Genomic DNA, 19039 nt, shown 5'->3' on the forward strand with positions numbered 1-19039 from the left:
CGGCGTGAGAAACGGTAGAATGCGGTCAAAGCCTTTACCACATTTCATTTATCCCATTTAAAAGGTTTTGTTCCCAGTCGGTCCGAACCGCGGAAGACAATGGCTACAATTCATTCTCGCCATCGAAGCAACACTGCTAAACGATAAACGAAGTCGATTTATAGAAGTATATTGAATGCGGTGAACTCCATTAAAACGTACATACGACATTGATATCTTGTGGATATCGATTTTTCTATATTGCGATTAGTCTGTTTTGTTGAAGAGTTTTTTCTTCTTGCTTGATTCATTCTTATTTATTTTTTATTGTTGGTATTATTTCCCATAACTCTGATGGGCTTTATCAACTATTGATTCTGCCCTGACTTTCAAAGAATATTTGGCAGACCTTTCAGCTAGACTAGCATTTTTGTGTCTTATACGAGGATATATTATTGAAAAATTCTTAGCCTGTTACCAAAAAAATTTCGATGTCAAAATATTTCAGTACTCAACATATTCTCCTCAATTGGATACATTCATTACAGCAAAAGAAAGAAATTTTCCAGCAGATTTTTGGACACAAAACTTCTTAGGTCTTGCAGAACCAGAGTGTCGCCATTCCATCGATTGTTGCTTTGTTTCTGGATCGTAGAAATGTACACAAGTCTCATCCATAGTTACAATTCGGTTTAAGAAGTCTACATCTTTTTCAAATCGAGCTCAGATCTAACGCGATGCACGCTTTTGGTCAACATTCAAACATTTGGGGATCCATTTTGCAGCAATTTTTCTCATGTCCAAATTGACGTGAACTATATGATGAACGCGTTCGTATGAAATATTCAGTGCTTCAGATATCCGTTTTAGCCCAATTCGACGCTCTGCTAAAATCATGTCATGAACTGCATCGATATTTTCGGGGACTGACACAGAAACTGGCCTTCCCGATCAGTCATCTTCTTCAATGGAAAATGCATCTCTTTTGAAGCTTGCAGTCCAATTTTTCACGGTCGCATACGAAGGACATTAACCACTAAGGGTATTTAGCATATCTTCGTGAATCTGCTTACCTCTTAACCCTTTTAAATACAGGTACTTGATGATGGCACGATAGTCAAATTTTTCGATTTTCACAATTTCGGTGGACATCTTCTTTCTTTTAATTTATTGCGTAACTCCAGTTCACTTTTTTGACCTGAAACTTCACACTGACACTTCTAATTTTTTTTACGCATGGAACTGGTCTAGGCTAACTAGATATCAATACTTCCTCGTACCTACAAATAACTGCTGAAAATTGGGAGTCAGGAAAAATTGAAGCTAATGGAATGTAATGCATATAAGCACATTAAAAAGCATTCTTTAACAGTTCGTCTGAAACATCCCGATGTTTTTCTCATCCATTTCTACATGACAAAGTGCAGGGGTGAATTTTTCCCTGTGTGCATTTTTCAGCTTTGCAATTATCACAATTGCAATCAGTGTGGAGATCCAAAAGCAGAAAATATCCCAGATCTTCCACAATGCTCCAAAAAACTGCCTCTCCGTAGCTAACAATTTTTCCGTGGCAGCCAGTATACACCAAGAATAATTGATTATAAATCCAGACAGCAACACGGCCAACATGTAAAACACGACATTGTTCGGTAGGTTAGGCTCGAAGGAAAAACCACCTACGACAAATTTCGCACCCAACCTTCGATTGTTCTTCCACACTTCTAGTCTGTTGAATATTAACGTTGATATTTTGCATGACAATAAATTTCATGACGCCACGGTTGTTATTCGAGGTGGGCAGTGGTGAACGGTTCCCGAAGATGATATAGAAGATTACGAAGATCTCTGGATGATTTGCATACCGTTTCTTTTTCGTAGAAGGAGATTGTAGCTAGTAGAAAAAGTGCGTCAGGAGCAGAGTGAAGGTACAACCAAAGAGTATAAGAGTTGATACTACCCACCCTTGTCTGTGGTCGGTACTAACCTCACTTTTGTCAATATTGACAGACTGACGACTGACGTATATCTGTTTACATTTTCGTTTGATAAACGTCAATGGATCTTTGAACAGAGTTGTATTCAGCCGAAGTACCCAATTTTTCAAATTGCACAGATTAATTAACGATCCACAATGAAAGAAATGATAATATATAGAGTTGTAGGAAAGTTGAAGTAAATTTCAACTCAAGTGTTCAAGCAGTGTTTTTTCTTCTTCTATTTTGAATTTGCTTCAAAAAGCGACAACAACTCCAAACATCTGTCGGTCAGTATTAGGTCTCAACCAGATTACTGACCCAATGCAATTACCTAAATGGTTCAATCACTTTCGTTGCTCAACATAGGCAAAGTTCTTCTCTTCGCCCACAAAATCCTAATGCCCTTTTTGTCTAAGTTTTAATCCCACGCCCATGCTGAGAAGATTACTGGAAGCACAATGATCGACAACCTTAAAGCTCTTCAGACCGCAAAATTTCCACTTCATTACGACTTCCATTACGTAAAACTCAAAAACCACTGGAGCTAACCTGAAAACTACGTCTTTGAAGTGGATAATCGTATTAAAGAGGCCCAGAGATGAATACGCAAACGTAACCGGCAGATGTACCTTGTCTGCTAACCGACATCCTTACCTTATATTATGAATGTGCATATGGGGTAATAGCATTAAGGTTCAAGAGTTTCAAGAGTAACATCAAAGATGTCGGCTCGCTGGACCGTGCATAAGCTATTCCTTTTCCGTTCCCCCGCATTGTATCACACGATGAAATATAAACCTGTAAGTTTCATCATGAAACGATTATGAGATTTTGACGATATTTATTTATTTCGTGAAAACAAATCAGTTCATCCTGATAATTTTTCCATATACGAGGATATATGGAAAAATTCTTAGCTTACTATAGAACCAAAGTAAATTTCAATGTCAAAATATTTCATTACTCAGCATATTCTCTTCTTAATTGGATACATTTATTACAGCGAACCGGCAACGTCTCTAGACCTTTCAAAAAAAAATGTTTCTTCTTACTGTGCAAACCAGACCTTCACAGCTTTTATTACCTCCTCGTTGGAAGAAAATTTACGACCTTTTAAACTTTACTTCTTTTGAGGAAGGAGATGATAGTCGGATGGAGCCAAATCTGGTGAATAAGGGGGGTGTTCTAGTAATTCAAACCCTAAATCACGAATTTTTTGCATGGCAACGTTAGATTTGTGTGCAGGGGCGTTGTCCTGCAAAAACAAAACACCTTTGGATAGCTTATCGCGTCTTTTCTCTTTAATTTTTTCCAGTAGAATGGTCAGTAATATCGAATAGTAATCTCCGGTTATTGTTCTACCCTTATACAAAAAATCAATCATGATTTCTCCATGGCAATCCCAAAAAACTGAAGCAAGAACTTTTCCATCAAATTTTGGACACGAAACTTCTTAGGTCTTGGAGAATCACAGTGTATCCATTCCATCGATTGTTGATTTGTTTCTGGATCGTAGAAATGTACCCAAGTCTCATCCATAGTAACAATTCGGTTTAAGAAGTCTACATCGTTTTTAAATCGAACAAAGATCTAACGCGATGCTTCTACACTTGCACGCTTTTGGTCAACATTCAAACATTTGGGGATCCATTTTGCAGCAATTTTTCTCATGTCCAAATTGACGTGAACTATATGATCAACGCATTCGTATGAAATATTCAATGCTTCAGATATCCGTTTTAGCCCAATTCGACGGTCTGATAAAATCCCGATCGGTCATCATCTTCAATGGAAAATTTACCTCTTTTGAAGCTTGCAGTCCAATTTTTCACGGTCGCATACGAAGGACATTGATCACCAAGGGTATTAAGCATATTTTCGTAAATCTGCTCACCTCTTAACCATTTTAAATACATGTACTTGATGATGGGTCGATACTCCAATTTTTCGATTTTCACAATTTCGGTGGACATCTTCTTTCTTTTAATTTATTGCGTAATTCTGGTTTACTTTTTTGACCTCGAACTTCACACTGATGACACTTCTAATGAGTTATTTTTGGTCGCTATGGAACTGGTCTAGGCTAACTAGATATCAATACATCCTCGTATGTATTATAAACCTGTAGGGAAAAATATTACATCCACATAAATCAGTTAATTTCATACAGCAAGTTCCTACGTCTCAAGTTCTAAAAACGCCGAAAAAAGAAAGCATTGCGCTCTGCATGGTCGAGACCAATTCATTAAGAAACCGCATCCAGTAAAAAACACAGTTTTCGCTAGATCAATTCCGAGTAAAGCAATCAGGTATTCCGAACTTGTAGATCGATTAGCAGACCAATAAAACCGGCCTTTTTTACCTTGGATATTTTTGCCATTGTTACACTGTGATTCAACCTCAGCTCCTCGAAGATGATGCGATAAATTTATAACTCACCAGCAAAGATGTACCACCTAGAATTATTTATTGCGTTTTTATGAGAACTTGTGAATTTATATATACCCTACAGGGTGAGTCCTTGACTTGTATGAGACAAACACTAACTCAGTATTTCTTAATGAAACAAACATTATTATTTGGCAGGCTTTATTAAAAGACCTTATGCCAGGGTGTTGCACCATGAAAAGGATATCTCAGATATGCAGAAATGAAGAAGGCAAAATACACAACAAAACACTAAAAAATAACCGATAAATTTGAACCTGAAACATGATATTCAAAGTAAGAAACTACTAGACACTCACTTCGCCTTTATTTCAGAAAAATTCGGTTCCTTCGTTATATGCTTATGATCTGATAAACACCTCACAAGAAAAGCAGTCAGAATCCATTGGCAATTTCTATAAGACGCCCATGTGAGATTCCTTTCACTTTCGAACAACGTAGGGCAAATTTCCACCCTCGTTCTTGGCATACTGTGCAAAATGAAAAAATCATGGTCCGCCTCCTTACAATTCTCCTGATTGATCTGCTTCTGCCCACCCAGGTTGGACCCCATAGCCAAAATTTTGCTGTGGCTCAGAGCTTCCTCTACACTGGACGCTTCCTGACAGTTTTCCACAAATTCTTTCCCCAAAGTTCTAACTTTAGACATGGCAATAGGACTGACTTTTTCCCCTAAGAAATGGCAGCAGAAGAACTTAATCTTGATCCCAAACCGTGGCATACTTAATAGGTAAGTGTTGATCAGAGACGTGGGTGACCCAATCCAACACACGTGAAGGTTTTCTAGGTAACCAAACTTCTCCCTCAACGTGAAAATATCAGAAAGAGCCCTCAGGTTGGCATACCTTGTATCGGAAATTATTATGACAGGAATTTTGGCTCCAGTAGCCAAGGCTTTAGCCTTAAGATAAAACTTGCTCTTTATGAATAGGACATCGCAAGTTTTACCCAATATTCTACCAGCATCTTCGGGAAACTGCCACTGCTCCCACGTTGAATCGATAATAACATTCATAGGTATTTTGAGGTCCTTCGAAGCTAACTGTAAGGAACTTTGGAAGTGTATGTTTGGTTCGCTGAGTAAAAGAGTTCCTGTCTTATTCTCCAAATCTCTGATGTTGTATTCGTTATCTGATAACGCCTTGAACTCTGAAGCGGTCCAGAAGAGTGATTTGATTTCACTTTCGGTGAAATCTATAGGTTCTAAATAGTTTCTTCCAACTAGGGAAAGTTGATGTTCTGTTTTCTCTACGGTGCTGCAGCATCGTGAAAGGGTAGTTTTTAGTCTGTTGACAATGCTTCGTCTCATACTCAATGTCAAAACTGTTTGTCAAAGTGATGAACGGTTGAGGCTCTTCTTTTTATTCTGAGAAATTCAGTAATGACATAGACTTTTTCATTTGATTTTTTACTGTTGTGAAATTCTTCCTCTCAAGTCGTAAATAAGAAGGGAGATATGGAAGAAGGATTTCCATACTCAATCATTCGATAAAGAAGAACTGACATTATTGACATCTCAAACAATTCCTACAATAACGTTCTAAGATAGGGTATGAGAACTTCATGAGGTATTCCAGGTCATCGAGGTAGTCAAGTCTTATGTTCCTCACATACAGTTTCCAATGTCAACAACTTGAACTTAGGCTGTCTATGGGAGAAAAGGGTTCTTCTGATAAGTCCGCACGATATAGATTATTTTTTCTGGAGGTGAATTCATGACATCAGTAGTAACAATTATTTTCCACCGTGTTTCTTATGAATGATCCTCATCCTTGTGAAAATTTTTCATTAGTCATCTCGAGCTTTCATAACCGGAAAAAGAATGATGTATTGGCATTTGCAGAAATATTCTTCAGTAAATCCTTTTACGTGACAAAAATCATGAATAGGTGTAAATGCGACCGTTTTACCGATGAAAATTCGTGACGACGTAGTAGAATCATTGGAAGGTGCAGTAAGCAACGCTTGAAAAAATTTCCGGTAGACGATGCTAAAAGAATACTAATCGTATTTTGTTTATTCAGTTCGTATCCGAGAACTAGTACAAATGACTACTTTCGAACCTCCAAGAAAAACATCACTAAGTGGAATTTACCAATGCGTTGTCCTGTTCTAAACACAGATAGACATGACATATATTACATCCTTCAATATATTTCAAAAATATCTCAAAGATTTAGCTAGCTATTCTGAAGGTAATTTTGTTTTTCCAGGTATGGCTCAGCTCATTATGAAAACTTAAAATGACTTTATCTTTTTATAAATGGTCATTTGAGCTGGACTACAATGAACATATTCTGGGATTTGAAAATTGAGAAAGGCATGGACGATTGCCCATCTAGAACGCTGCTTGGATTATGAGGTTACCTGGTGGCTAATAGGAGATTTTTCTGAGCTGAACAAACCCAGTATACCAGAGGATAAAATACCCTCTGTTACCCTGAAAAATGCTCTTAATTGTTTAATTACCCATCGGTATTTCCTATTCCCACAATTACCCTAATTATAGGTTTCCATAAAATCTAATGATTCGTCCTGACCAAAAAAAATTATTCACATCGTAATTTCGCTCTCTTAATTTCGGTTAAATTCTTACTCACAAATCGTCCTGGCATTTTTCGGGTGTTGGTTAGGTGTATATCCGAGGAATGGTTGACACGTTAATTGTAGCCCGTGCTTAGAAAAGTTCGAATTATTTATTATGGCTATCAAACAATTGAAAGTGCCCATTATCCAGAGCCCGCGGTCTGGAAAAGTGTCAGGTTTTGATGAATTGATGGTAAGGAGAGCTTCACCCTTTTTTTGGTGATTTGAAAGAATTGTAGTTATTCTTTTTCGAAGACACTTGTCGATGTGACTCATTGTAAAGAAGATTGTACATCATCACTAAAAATAATGAAAAAAAAAATGTTTTGCAGTTATACAGGGTGTCTGTGAACAAATGCGAAGGACTTATTTAGAAAGAGTTACCCTTCTATATAGTAATAAATCTGAGAATTTCATCTATCTAGGTGCAACCGTTCGGTCTTGACGAATTTTCAACTGAAGAGAATTTTATTTTTCGAAAATATATCCCACGAAAACAATTTCTGAAGGAAAATCATAAGGGGTTGTTATTTTCAACTCCTAATAATAAGGTTATGAGATCTAAGAAAATTGTGTTAGTAACATCTACTCAGTGCTTCTTTTTATGTATAGTTTTATGACTCAGTGTTTTTTAGAACCTGTGAAAAAATTAAAAACTGTCAACTCGTCATCGCTTTCCAAAGGTATCTTGGAAGGGAGGTCGATTTCGAAAAAATTTATAGGAACTACCCCTATTTATTTTCATCGAGGAATCATCTCCCTAAGTTCTTCGCATTTGTTTACAGACACCCTGTATAAGCTGTATTTACTAGATCCATTGATAATGCTGAATTCAAGGTATATAAAGAACAAAAGTTCGGCTTCAGGAGTAGTAAGAAAAATTAAAAAAAAATCTGAACCTAGGTACAACAAATGAAGTATGTTTTCGTAGTCTTTAATAACTGTATCAATACTCATCAAGTTTTTCATAATTTTCTCGAATATACTCTGATATTTCCTTTATAATGATTATGACTTGTACTATAATGCCAGAAATGTTTCCAAGCCGATCACGAATAAAGTAATTTCCCTCGTGTCACAAGCCACAAATGACACTCAGCACAAGTATTTGGTTACGAATGTTCCATATTAATAGATTGTTTATTATTCATATCCATCATGAACAACATGAGTAATTCTCCAAGCATTCATTTCAACCAGTAGGTATATTTCATTCCACAGATTCAATTAAGTAAAAAAATCGATCCAGAATTTGTCATTTTTTCATAAACACCAAATGTTAAAGGGAGTTCTAATTTGTAGCTACATCGCCTATTGTGGAAGAAGCTGGTTTATTCTTAAAGGGAATTTCCTTCAATAAATCTTTTGAGATGATGAACGTTGTTTCATCCTGAATGATACACGTATTCAGACTGATTTCGTCACGCTCTCTTCAAATTTTTTTGGACCCATTATACCTACTAATTCGAAATCTATAATACATCCTCTGAATCGATGTCTGTCGCTTATTCTATTATAATCCTCGTAACTCACTCTAATGGTTCATTTATTATTGTATTGTATGCAGATTAGTCTTTCGGTATCTCGAGCTCAACATACCTAGATTGAGCACGATATTTGCGGGGGAGTATAATGGGGACCATCCTCCTATTGAAATTACAAGGTCAACTCCGCCGTCATGCAAATATTTCAATAATGGTTGATCTAGAAACGTATTAGAATTTTTCGGGAAACATAAAATTGTTTAAATATCAATACATGATTTCAAATCAAGTCATACAAGTATAGGTAGGTCAGTTCTCGATATATTTTCATAAACAAACTGTTAAAATTAGGAATCTACCTCAGGTAGTGCACATTTCTGCAGCGTCAAATAAAAAGGGGGTGATTTCTACCCTCTTCAACGAAGCAGAGTGGCGCAGTGGAAGCGTGCTGGGCCCATAACCCAGAGGTCCGTGGATCGAAACCACGCTCTGCTAAAATACTTTTTTCCTTGACCATTTTACCCGATTATTCTGTGATAATATACAGGGTGAGCCTGTGCCTCCTACAAATACTTCATGCACCATTCTTGAAGTCAAAAGAAACGCTTTTCTCTCACCATTTTTTTCCGAATAGAGTCAGTTTAAAAGATACAGGCTGTTGAAAAACCTTAAAAAAATGTTATTTTTATTTTTATCTCACAAACGGTTTTATCGAATGAAACGAATTTCGGAATATAGGTACTTCATTCAATTTTATTTTAGCAGTCGGTTGGCCATGGAAATTTGACACATTTCACTCTGTATAGTACGAAAATGTGGGGTTATGAAGCTTGTCAAAACATTTTTGGGTTTTAAATCAACGCTTTGTTGCCCGTTCTACGTGAAAGTTTCTATTATTACGTATTTTATCACAATGTCGAATCTCTTCGGAAAATATGTGACGAGCATAATTGAAGTTAATACAAACTGATTGAAGGCATACCAAATCCAGTTATTTGCATGGAAAATACAAGAGATCAGTATAATATCATAATATGCACTAGCTTGAGGAGAGTTAATGTTCGTCATCTTCTTTGGCTTACATCAGTTGTATTTGTAAATTTCAAAAATATTAACCCGAAGATGAAATGCATATGATGCAGTTGTTGGGAATTGGTATCTCCCGAAGGAATTAACAGATAATTACAAAATGTTAAATTCTTCAACAAAAATCATCTTGCATCAATATATAAGTAAAAGGAATTAAAGGCAGTTTCAAGTTAAGATGCAAAACTTCACCGTTGAACAAAAATTTCACATGAATAAACAAGTAGGTAACAGGGCAACTTGCGCGTATTTGTAGCTATTCATCTTAATACATTGATGTAAAAATAATAATTACGTATTTATTAGTACCTTAAGACATTTACATTGTATAGGACAAGTCTAATGAAAAATAGAAAAATCCATTTCAGGGAACTTATTCTCCGATGATATTTATCGAAAATCCTATAGTAAATTTTTCGCATTACTTCACTCAAATAAAAAATTCTCAAATGCCACCACTTTTTTGGGTCTCCCAATGGAAGGAAATTCTTTGTCATCCTCTTCATTCACAATCTTTCTGATTGTGAAAATATTCAGCTGAAATATAAGTCTTTTAGATTCAGATGAAACATTATATAAATTCTCTTACATTGAATATGTTCGCTACCTTCTGACGTATTGTGGATTTTAGAATATCAGGGTATAACTATTTGAATGAGCGGACCTGAATTCTAAATTGCACTTCCTGAAACCCTGTCTCTTTTTTCAATCACTTTCGGCATATTCGAATTTTCGTAATAAAAATTGATATAAGTTGTGGCAACGGCGTTATGACATCAACGACATTTCATGAGTGCCAACCTAACTTCGTTCTAGTTACAAAAACTTGAGAAAATTATTTCATGGCCAACCGACTGCTAAAATAAATTTGAATGAAGTATAGTTATTCATTTATTTGATGATTTTTTTTTCGACCACAAGATATCACTCACGTTTTCGAGTAATTTGATGTTCAAAAATTAAAAAGTGTCTGTGAAATTTGAAAAATTAGCTGAATACAACACTGTTTAAAGATCCACAGATGTGTAGTGTCACAGATTTATCTAGTTATTCTGAAGGTAATTCTGTTTTTCCAATGGTGGCACAGCTCATTATGAAAACTTAAAATGGCTATATCTTTTTATCAGGGCGAATCTAAAAAAATTGTATAAGAAAAAAGTGTTTCATCTGACCTCAAGGATCTACTGTTAAAATATTAGTGAGACTCAAAGTCTCATCCTGTATTGCTATTTTCAATAGCCGGTAATTGAGTAATCATTTCATTACAGTATCAGATACAGTAATGCAATCCTAAACAAAGAATATACTATAATTTTGATTCTCAAACAGTTAAACGATATTATAGCCGTATAAAATACAATAGACTCAATGTTTCGGAATCCTCATATCTTTGAGTATGGGAAAGTTCAGACCTCTAAGAACTACTATCTGGTGCAAATGTTCTGTGACCACCGATAAAAAATCGATAGATGATACATGGGGGCTATACAGCTCGGTATTTATCGCTAAATACTTATGTTAATCGATTTATTGTTTCTCTTCTCTGAAATGGTTGTTTGCGGTTTCAGATTGAGATCTCTGTCCCTGAATTTGTCATTGCCAGGATATTTATGGCACTTCAAATTATAGTACCTGTTCGGTCGCACTTTTTACTTTTGTCTTATCTTGAAGTCTGCCTGGTATTTATTGGGGCGGTGTTTTTAAGGAATATAAGATAAGGATTTCGTGGGTGTTCCCTTTTTTTAAATTTTTATGTATGTCACTGCCGCACCCTTGGTGGTTTTGAAGTTACAGCTTCTCATCCCTAGAGTAGATTATTCTAGCTGAGTAGCTTGCAGTCTATTTTTTTACTTAAAAATACATAAGTGTCAGAATTTTTCTGCTGAATGAAGACACCAGTTTTGATAATACGATGTAAATTTGTATGTAAATAAAAAATTTTGAAAATAAAAATTATAAAAAGTATATATTTGAAGTATATGGGTAAACACTTTCTACTGTTTGAAAAAAATTTCGAGAATGTGGTACCTAAATGCTGCTCTTTTCGACAGAAATAACAGTATTTCAAGAATCAGTCTGTTTAAAAATTACAACACTAATTTCCTCCTTCAAGCTCTCGATAATTTTCAAAAATATGTATAAGTATGAAAACATGATATGAAACTACATGATCTAAGGTAAACAGTTTTCTAATAATAGATATTATTTGAAAAAAAAAACATAAAAGCACTGTCCCAAATTATAAAGTTATAAAATTCACTCAATAGTGAAAATCCATATGTCTATCATGTGAAATTTTTTTTAAATGATTATGTGGATAAAATACTCAAACTCAACACGTGACATATATAGGTTCTCATTTTAGGTATAAACTCATGCCATTTTTTAATAATTGATATCGTATAAATATTTACCCTAGCAGAATTGGAATACTTATAAGGGTGATTTCTTCCCCTATTTTCAGCACAGCAGAGTGGCGCAGTGGAAGCGTGCTGGGCCCATAACCCAGAGGTCCGTGGATCGAAACCACGCTCTGCTAAACATTTTTTTATAAATAATTTCGAAAACAAAATACCAAAATTCAATAGAGTACTTGACTTCGAATTTTGATGAACGTTCGTTATATAATATATGGATCTCCAACTTGCTATTCTATCACCTCTCTATGATGAATTCATGTATAGGAAGCATTAGTAGAACCCGAAAATAGCAGGGTTCCAATAGAAATACGATGGCACCCCTGTTGTGTGACAAATAACTAACATTATACAATCTTTGTGAAGGTTATTTGAATAGTACTAATAAACGTTGAGACTTTCAGAGAAATAATTAATCTGAATTTTGAAAAGGATTTAAGAACATGAATTATTCATTTCTTTCTGTATACACCCGTATATTGATGAGTGGAACGCTATACATATTTTAATGACAGATGAAAGATAATTTTTTTTACAGGATGGTTCACAAATAGATCTCCAGATGTTATGAGTGGATTCCTTGACCAAAAATGGGAATATTTCCTTATATAATATAAACATTGAAGCACTCAACCAATTCTTCACAACCCCTAATAGAGTCTTCACTAATAAGGGGTTAAAATTGCCAACACAGTGAAAAATATGAAATAAATGAACTATGATCTCCAAAATTTTTGTACGAATGACAAAAATTGAATATTCTGAATTCAGAATAGGAAGGCCTTTCAAATGAGGTATCACTTACCCCATATACCCTATTCAAAATATAGGGGTTGGGGTTGAAGCGATACGGTTTCGAATTGTCTCTATGGAATCAAAAATTGACGTGTTTTTTTATAATTCTGTTCTGGAGACTTACAGAGCCCACTCTATATTTAATCCCGATTTCCATCTATATTCTTTCTGAATCTCTAAACCCCCACCAGATGATATTGTGACAGCAGGATAATCCATTTTGATTAATTGATCTCCCCTGATTAATAACATTCAACGGACGCTACTGCTGACCGAATATTTAAAAAAAGTCCATCCCAAATAATCCACGCCACAATAATGAGCACAAAACCGCGTTATTAGTATTGTGAAAGATGTTGACATCATCATTATTAATCAGGAATACCCTGTGCTAAGAGCACCACCGTTGGCGACATCAGATAAAAATATAATGAATACGTACACCTGGCTCGCTAATAGGATTGACTTGATCGTGGATTAAGTGGCGGAATGGTCCTTGGCTTGTTTGTACATGCTCGAAAGATTTGAAGATCCTTGTCTTTCACAATTTGTCTGATCTTCATGATTCTCCTTCGGTTAAGTTATTGTTCGAAATGAAAAAATATTTTGAGCTGGTCAGTGGATTCTACTTGAAAAATCCATATATTTCTCAACTCTAAAATGAAATAGGTGACTTGGGGCGGTGTATAGTTTTGAAAAATTAGAATTTGTGATTATAGAGTTAAAATTCGGTAAGGAACTTAAATGATACACCCCTATTACAGCGAAAGTAAATATATTGCAACTCAAATGTAAAAAAACTAAACAAAACAAGGGAACTTTGATTTCTTTCATTCTTTGGTGATTTCTTTGTAGAAATGACGTAAATAGTAATATCCTGCGAAAAATCAGGGCATATTTCCTGCTGCCAATGCTCCGCTTGTATCTATTTGGCATTGTCCCAAGTCACCCTATGAAACAACAAAATAAATGAATGAGATCCGTGTTGTCGTATGATTTGTAAACAACCTTGTTTCATGACATATCTAATATCCCAATATCCCACGTATCCAGGAAAAAAATTACACATGCACAAAGTGAAACAAATGTACAGGACACTAGAAAGTATAAGGGCCATAAAAAAACGCCCTTTTACTCTCCTGAATTCGTTAATTTTTCCTGTCAATTCAAACGCTCTGGTCACGGCAAACTCAACAGGAATTATTTGTTAAACTAACCGAAAAGACGCTACACAATCTTATAAGTTTGTCCCTTCACTCATAAATGGTAAGAAACAAAGAAATCTGCAAGGAGGGTAATTGTCCCAAGTTACAGGACTGTCCCAAGTTACCCTAATCTACCGGTACATCAGGTATTGTGATGATTTATCGAAAACTTTAGGTACACTGCAACACCACATGAATTTTCACTTGCCATACGTACTGTAGAATGAACATATTCACGATGTGTGTGGTGCTGAAAATAATATTCTTTTCAAACTACCCATTTCATCATAGTCAATTACGAACAACAGCTCGAATCTATCCCATTGTCTTCACTATGTTTTCATACCTTTGTATAGAAGGAACTCAGACAAATTACTGGAGCTTCTCAATATTGCCAACTAATCATTTTCATTCATACCAACAGTTATCTCACTGGGCTGCCAGCAATCAGCGCCTATTCCGAAATACATCATGCTTTGATTCAATAACTCCCAATACCTAGTACCTAACACAATACAAGAAATTAGTCATAACACCAACTTTGGACAAGGTCGGAGCGGTCTCTGAGGATATATGACCGACTCTGTCATTATCGGTAAAGGTAATTCTGAGTTTGTTGTTCGAACAATCGACAATGGGCCGAAATAGGATCGTGTCGGAATTCATGATTCACTGGAATGAGAAATGAAATTGTGTTGTACACTCCCAAATGGATTGGTTCCATCCTGATCTATAACCGGACGAAGAAATATGATCACCGTTTTGTGATTTTTCCTAGATTTCCTGAAAGATTGATGATGGATGAGACTTGGGTACATTTCTACGATACAGAAACGAAGCAACAATCGATGGTGACACTCTGGTTCTCCAAGACCTGAGAAGTTTCGTGTCCAAAAATCTGCTGGAAAAGTTCTTGCTTCAGTTTTTTGGGATTGCCATGGAGTTATCATGATTGATTTTTTGGATAAGGGTAGAACAATAACTGGAGATTACTATTCGACATTACTGACCACTCTATGGGAAACAATTGAAGAGAAAAGACGCGGAAAGCTATCCAAAGGTGTTTTGATTTTGCAGGACAACGCCCCTGCACAACAAAATCCTATGTTGCCATGCAAATAATTCGTGATTTAGGGTTTGAATTACTGAAACATTCCCCTTATTCACCAGATTATCCATCCGACTATAATCTCTTTCCTCAACTGAAAAAAAGTTTAAAAGGTCGTAAATTTTCTTCCAACGGGGAGGTAATAAAAGCAGTGGAGGTCTGGTTTGCAGAGCAAAAAGAAACATTTTTTTTTGAAAAGTATAGAGACGTTGCAGGTTCGCTGTAATAAATATATCCAATTAATAGGAGAATATGTTGAGTAATAAAAAAATTTTGATGTTGAAGTTTTGTTTGGTTCTATAGTAAGGCTAAGAATTTTTCAATATATCCTCGAATCATCAAGACCAAAGGAGAAATTGGATCTTTTCGACTGTGGTATATGGACAGGTAGACAGGTCCAAAAAAAGAAAGACAAAAATTGAGAGTTCATTCATATTCATTCAGTATTGAGCTGATTTCAACTCTATCCACAACAACCTTGAAATCATCCGACATCAGTGTCATCAGTAAGTCCTAAAGTAGAGTGTGAATAACACAGTGGAGGCTACAAAAGGCGTGTTTGCAAAGCAATAACAACAAATGAATAGGCGTTTAGTGACACCATTGCCATCCAATTCTCAAACGCGGTGTCTAGGGTTGTTAAGGTGAATAATTACCCCAAATGGCCTCTGTAAATATTTGCCTTTTATTGTGACAACGAGGGTGGTAACAGAGAAGTCCTTTCGGTACTCAAACCTACCTGAATTTTTCTCTGGAAATTTGTTGAATAGACTGTATAGATATCATCTATCTGATTTTACTGTGTGGTCTTTTCTGGGAAATATAGGTTCTGCGATAGTTTGCTTCACGTAAGTATCATTCGGTGCAGAATTTCATCCCATAGTTACTTAATTGTCTGTGAGAACAGGCGTTAACACAAAAACCACTCTATAGATGATCGTTTCTTGTCCTGACTTAAAAAAAATATTCCTAGAAATTCTTCCTAACGAATTCATCATTACTGGCTTTTATGTTTTCTAAGTTATTCAGTTAAACAATACATTCAATCATTCATTATTTCTAACTACTTATACCAAAACTAGATGGCATAGACCTCAGATTCCACCCCTCTCCTAATGGTCCAGAGCAAAACATGAGAAACATAATTCAGTTCTCGTTTCACAATTATTTCGACGTGCAGAAATCATCAGGTTACCATTATTCGCAGCACCGTACACGGAAATACCCCGATTAAAAGTGCCAGTCGTGCAAAACTCAAGCACGTAGGAAGAAGAGCATCTCTAGCTCAGGGCGTCCAGAGCGTTGCAGATCGTTTAGTTCGCGTCTTGGTGGAGATTTTAGATCGCGATCGTGACTACGAAGCTTTCAGGAGTGCAATTCACCTCTCCGAAACTATTTACAGGGTGGAGATACACAGAGAGGTTGAAAAGTAACTCACACAATTCATATCTTCGGTATCGTCCAATCTTCTGGAGCAACTTATGGTCTATCCATTTTTGGCACAAACCCTCCACCCTCGGTGAAAGGTGAAGGACAAACACCCCAATTAAAGATGAAAAAGAGCGTCTTTGTTGTTAAAAATTGACTTCTTCCAGCATTTTTCTACGAAATGGTAAATAATGAAGATATGAATTTTGTACGTTACTTTTTACCCACACCATATTGAGAATTTTACGGAGACAACATTCAAAATTATGTATTATAACCTATACTTTTGGATCAAGCCATTCAATGTAGGTAAATATCAACAAATTAATCTGCCATTTATGCTATCTTCATTTCAGAATAAGTAAGGCCCGTTTGCACCAATCCCCCTTAAAAGGAGTACTTAACTAAGCCTCGTTTAAAGTTAAGGGAAGCTTAATTTTATTCCCAGTTGCACGACTGTGGCTTAACAGAATCTTAAGTAAGGGGCTCATAAGTTTTGATATCTAGTGATATTTCAGTTTTTTATTTTGTTGCAACTTCATCCTAGTCCAATAAATCCATTTCATTGATCGGCCGATTGCCGATGATCGTTTTCATTTCATTAACCTAACTTTATTATCCTGTCAGTCGGTGTCAAAGATAATATTACAATATTATCAAAGAGTAACAACTTTTTGTTGTTGAATTAGCATTAACATTGATAATGATTGTCAAATAAAAGGTACCTGAATTTATATAAGTAAACACTTCCTTTGTAAGGTCTTGTGTGAATTTATTTTACTAATGTTGAAGAGGAACACGAAGGAAATGTCCTTATTGTCCTTGTTAATACGAATACGGTGAATGATTGCCAAGCAAGTGGTGGTAATTTACGAAGAGCACTCAACTTCTCAACAGAAGAAAAGAGTTTGTTGCTAACTATAGTACGATTTGTGACACCAAATTGAAAATTAAAAAAGACTGATGGCATTACAATAAAGGCAAAAGAAAAGGCTTGGTATTCAGTAATGAATTCATTCAATTTTCAAAATCCATCAAAAATGGGAAGTTCTGCAGCCAGTTCAACAAATTATTTGAGGTTAGAATCCCGGCCTTGAATACCTAAGTGGTCATTACAGGAGCGCCTAAATTTAAGGCTAGCTTTAGCCATTTAAATGTCACTTAACAGTTGGTGCAACGTAATTTAAGTTAAGGGTTCATTTTAAGGGACACTTAACACTAAGTGCGTTTTGTGCAAACGGGTCTAAAACAACTAAATCAGGACTATTCGATTTCAAAATGTAATTTTCCAAAGATTTCAGGAAAATTAGAGCCGTTTATCACCACCCTTCGTTACTTACAAGACGAATCATAACATTAGACTACCTTAAACTGTTTCAAATCATATCGACCTCATAGAATCTAATTTGTTTCGATTAAACCGCATCAATTCAATTTCCTGATAAAATCACAGAGCAGCTGAGCATTCTTTGAGAATCGCTTCAACCCCCGGTGAAGGCTCAGCATGACTGGTAAAACCATTATTGACCTTTGTTATATTAGCCCGTGTCTTATCTATCCGGACACAGCATGATCGTGTAATGAAATATCGGGGATTATACCTAGCTATATAGTTTTGAAACGAGATTTCAGGCCCGATCAGAAGTGTTAATGGGTTTTATAAGAGGTGTATCATTAAATTAAAAGGCCTTTATCGGTGTACCACGCCCCTTGATGGTAATGCTCTCCTGGACTGTTGTTTTGACTGTTTGGCTGGTATGGGGTATTGTTGTAGTTTGTTCAATGACTTTAATTTCACGGCAACATCGTTTTAAAGCAAGTTCTTGTTGTATGGTGAGTGAGTGCAGAGTACAAGGGAATCTTACAATAAAAGTAGTGAATTAAGCGAAGAAAATTTCAAGCTATTTATTTATCCAAGTGCAGCATACAATATTTTTTTGTAGTTTTGAAAATTTCGTATGAGCTGTTTCAGTTTAATCCAATGATTCTTGTACATCCTGTTATATCTAAGGTTGAAAAAAGATTTTTCAAATTTCAGAAAATTTCTGTTGAAAAACTGATTTCATCTATCTCGATGCAACCGTTCGATTTTGACGAATTTTTAACTGAACCCATCTTTTTCAGGACTTTTCGAAGGTAAGCTTTCGAGTCGTTTATCTCTCGATAAAAGTACCCGTAGAGGAAAATGTGATACATATTCTGAAAGAGCAACTCTTCTAGTAACAAATCTGAGAATTTCATCTATCTAGATGCAACCGTTCGGTCTTGAAGAATTTTTAACTCAACCCATCCTTTTTCAGGATTTTTCGAAGGTCAGCTTTCGAGTCGTTTATCTCTCAATAAAAGTACCCGTAGAGGAAAATGTGATACATATTCTGAAAGAGCAACTCTTCTAGTAACAAATCTGAGAATTTCATCTATCTAGATGCAACCGTTCCGTCTTGAAGAATTTTTAACTGAACCCATCTTTTTCAGGATTTTTCGAAGGTCAGCTTTCGAGTCTTTTATCTCTCAATAAAAGTAATCG

The 19039-nt window shown here is 35.7% G+C and overlaps 1 protein-coding gene and 2 non-coding genes across 3 annotated transcripts; 2 read left to right on the plus strand and 1 right to left on the minus strand.

Annotated features, from left to right (window-relative positions):
- Positions 1-4572: 4572 nt before the first annotated feature.
- Positions 4573-5835, minus strand: LOC123317230 (ornithine carbamoyltransferase, mitochondrial-like). Its single transcript, XM_044903649.1, has one exon. The coding sequence runs from the start codon at positions 5710-5712 to the stop codon at positions 4699-4701; it is 1014 nt and encodes a 337-aa protein (XP_044759584.1). The 5' UTR covers positions 5713-5835; the 3' UTR covers positions 4573-4698.
- Positions 5836-8896: 3061 nt separating this feature from the next.
- On the plus strand, positions 8897-8968 carry Trnam-cau. Its single transcript has one exon. It is a non-coding gene; the product is annotated as a tRNA-Met (tRNA).
- Positions 8969-12026: 3058 nt separating this feature from the next.
- On the plus strand, positions 12027-12098 carry Trnam-cau. Its single transcript has one exon. It is a non-coding gene; the product is annotated as a tRNA-Met (tRNA).
- The last annotated feature ends 6941 nt before the right edge of the window (positions 12099-19039 follow it).

This window comes from Coccinella septempunctata, chromosome 7 (genome assembly GCF_907165205.1).
Source record: "Coccinella septempunctata chromosome 7, icCocSept1.1, whole genome shotgun sequence".
In the NCBI taxonomy this organism is placed as follows: domain Eukaryota; kingdom Metazoa; phylum Arthropoda; class Insecta; order Coleoptera; family Coccinellidae; genus Coccinella; species Coccinella septempunctata.

Bases quoted from the DNA above. Each gene is read 5' to 3' on its own strand.
- LOC123317230 (XM_044903649.1), bottom strand. From the start codon at position 5,712: ATGAGACGAAGCATTGTCAACAGACTAAAAACTACCCTTTCACGATGC.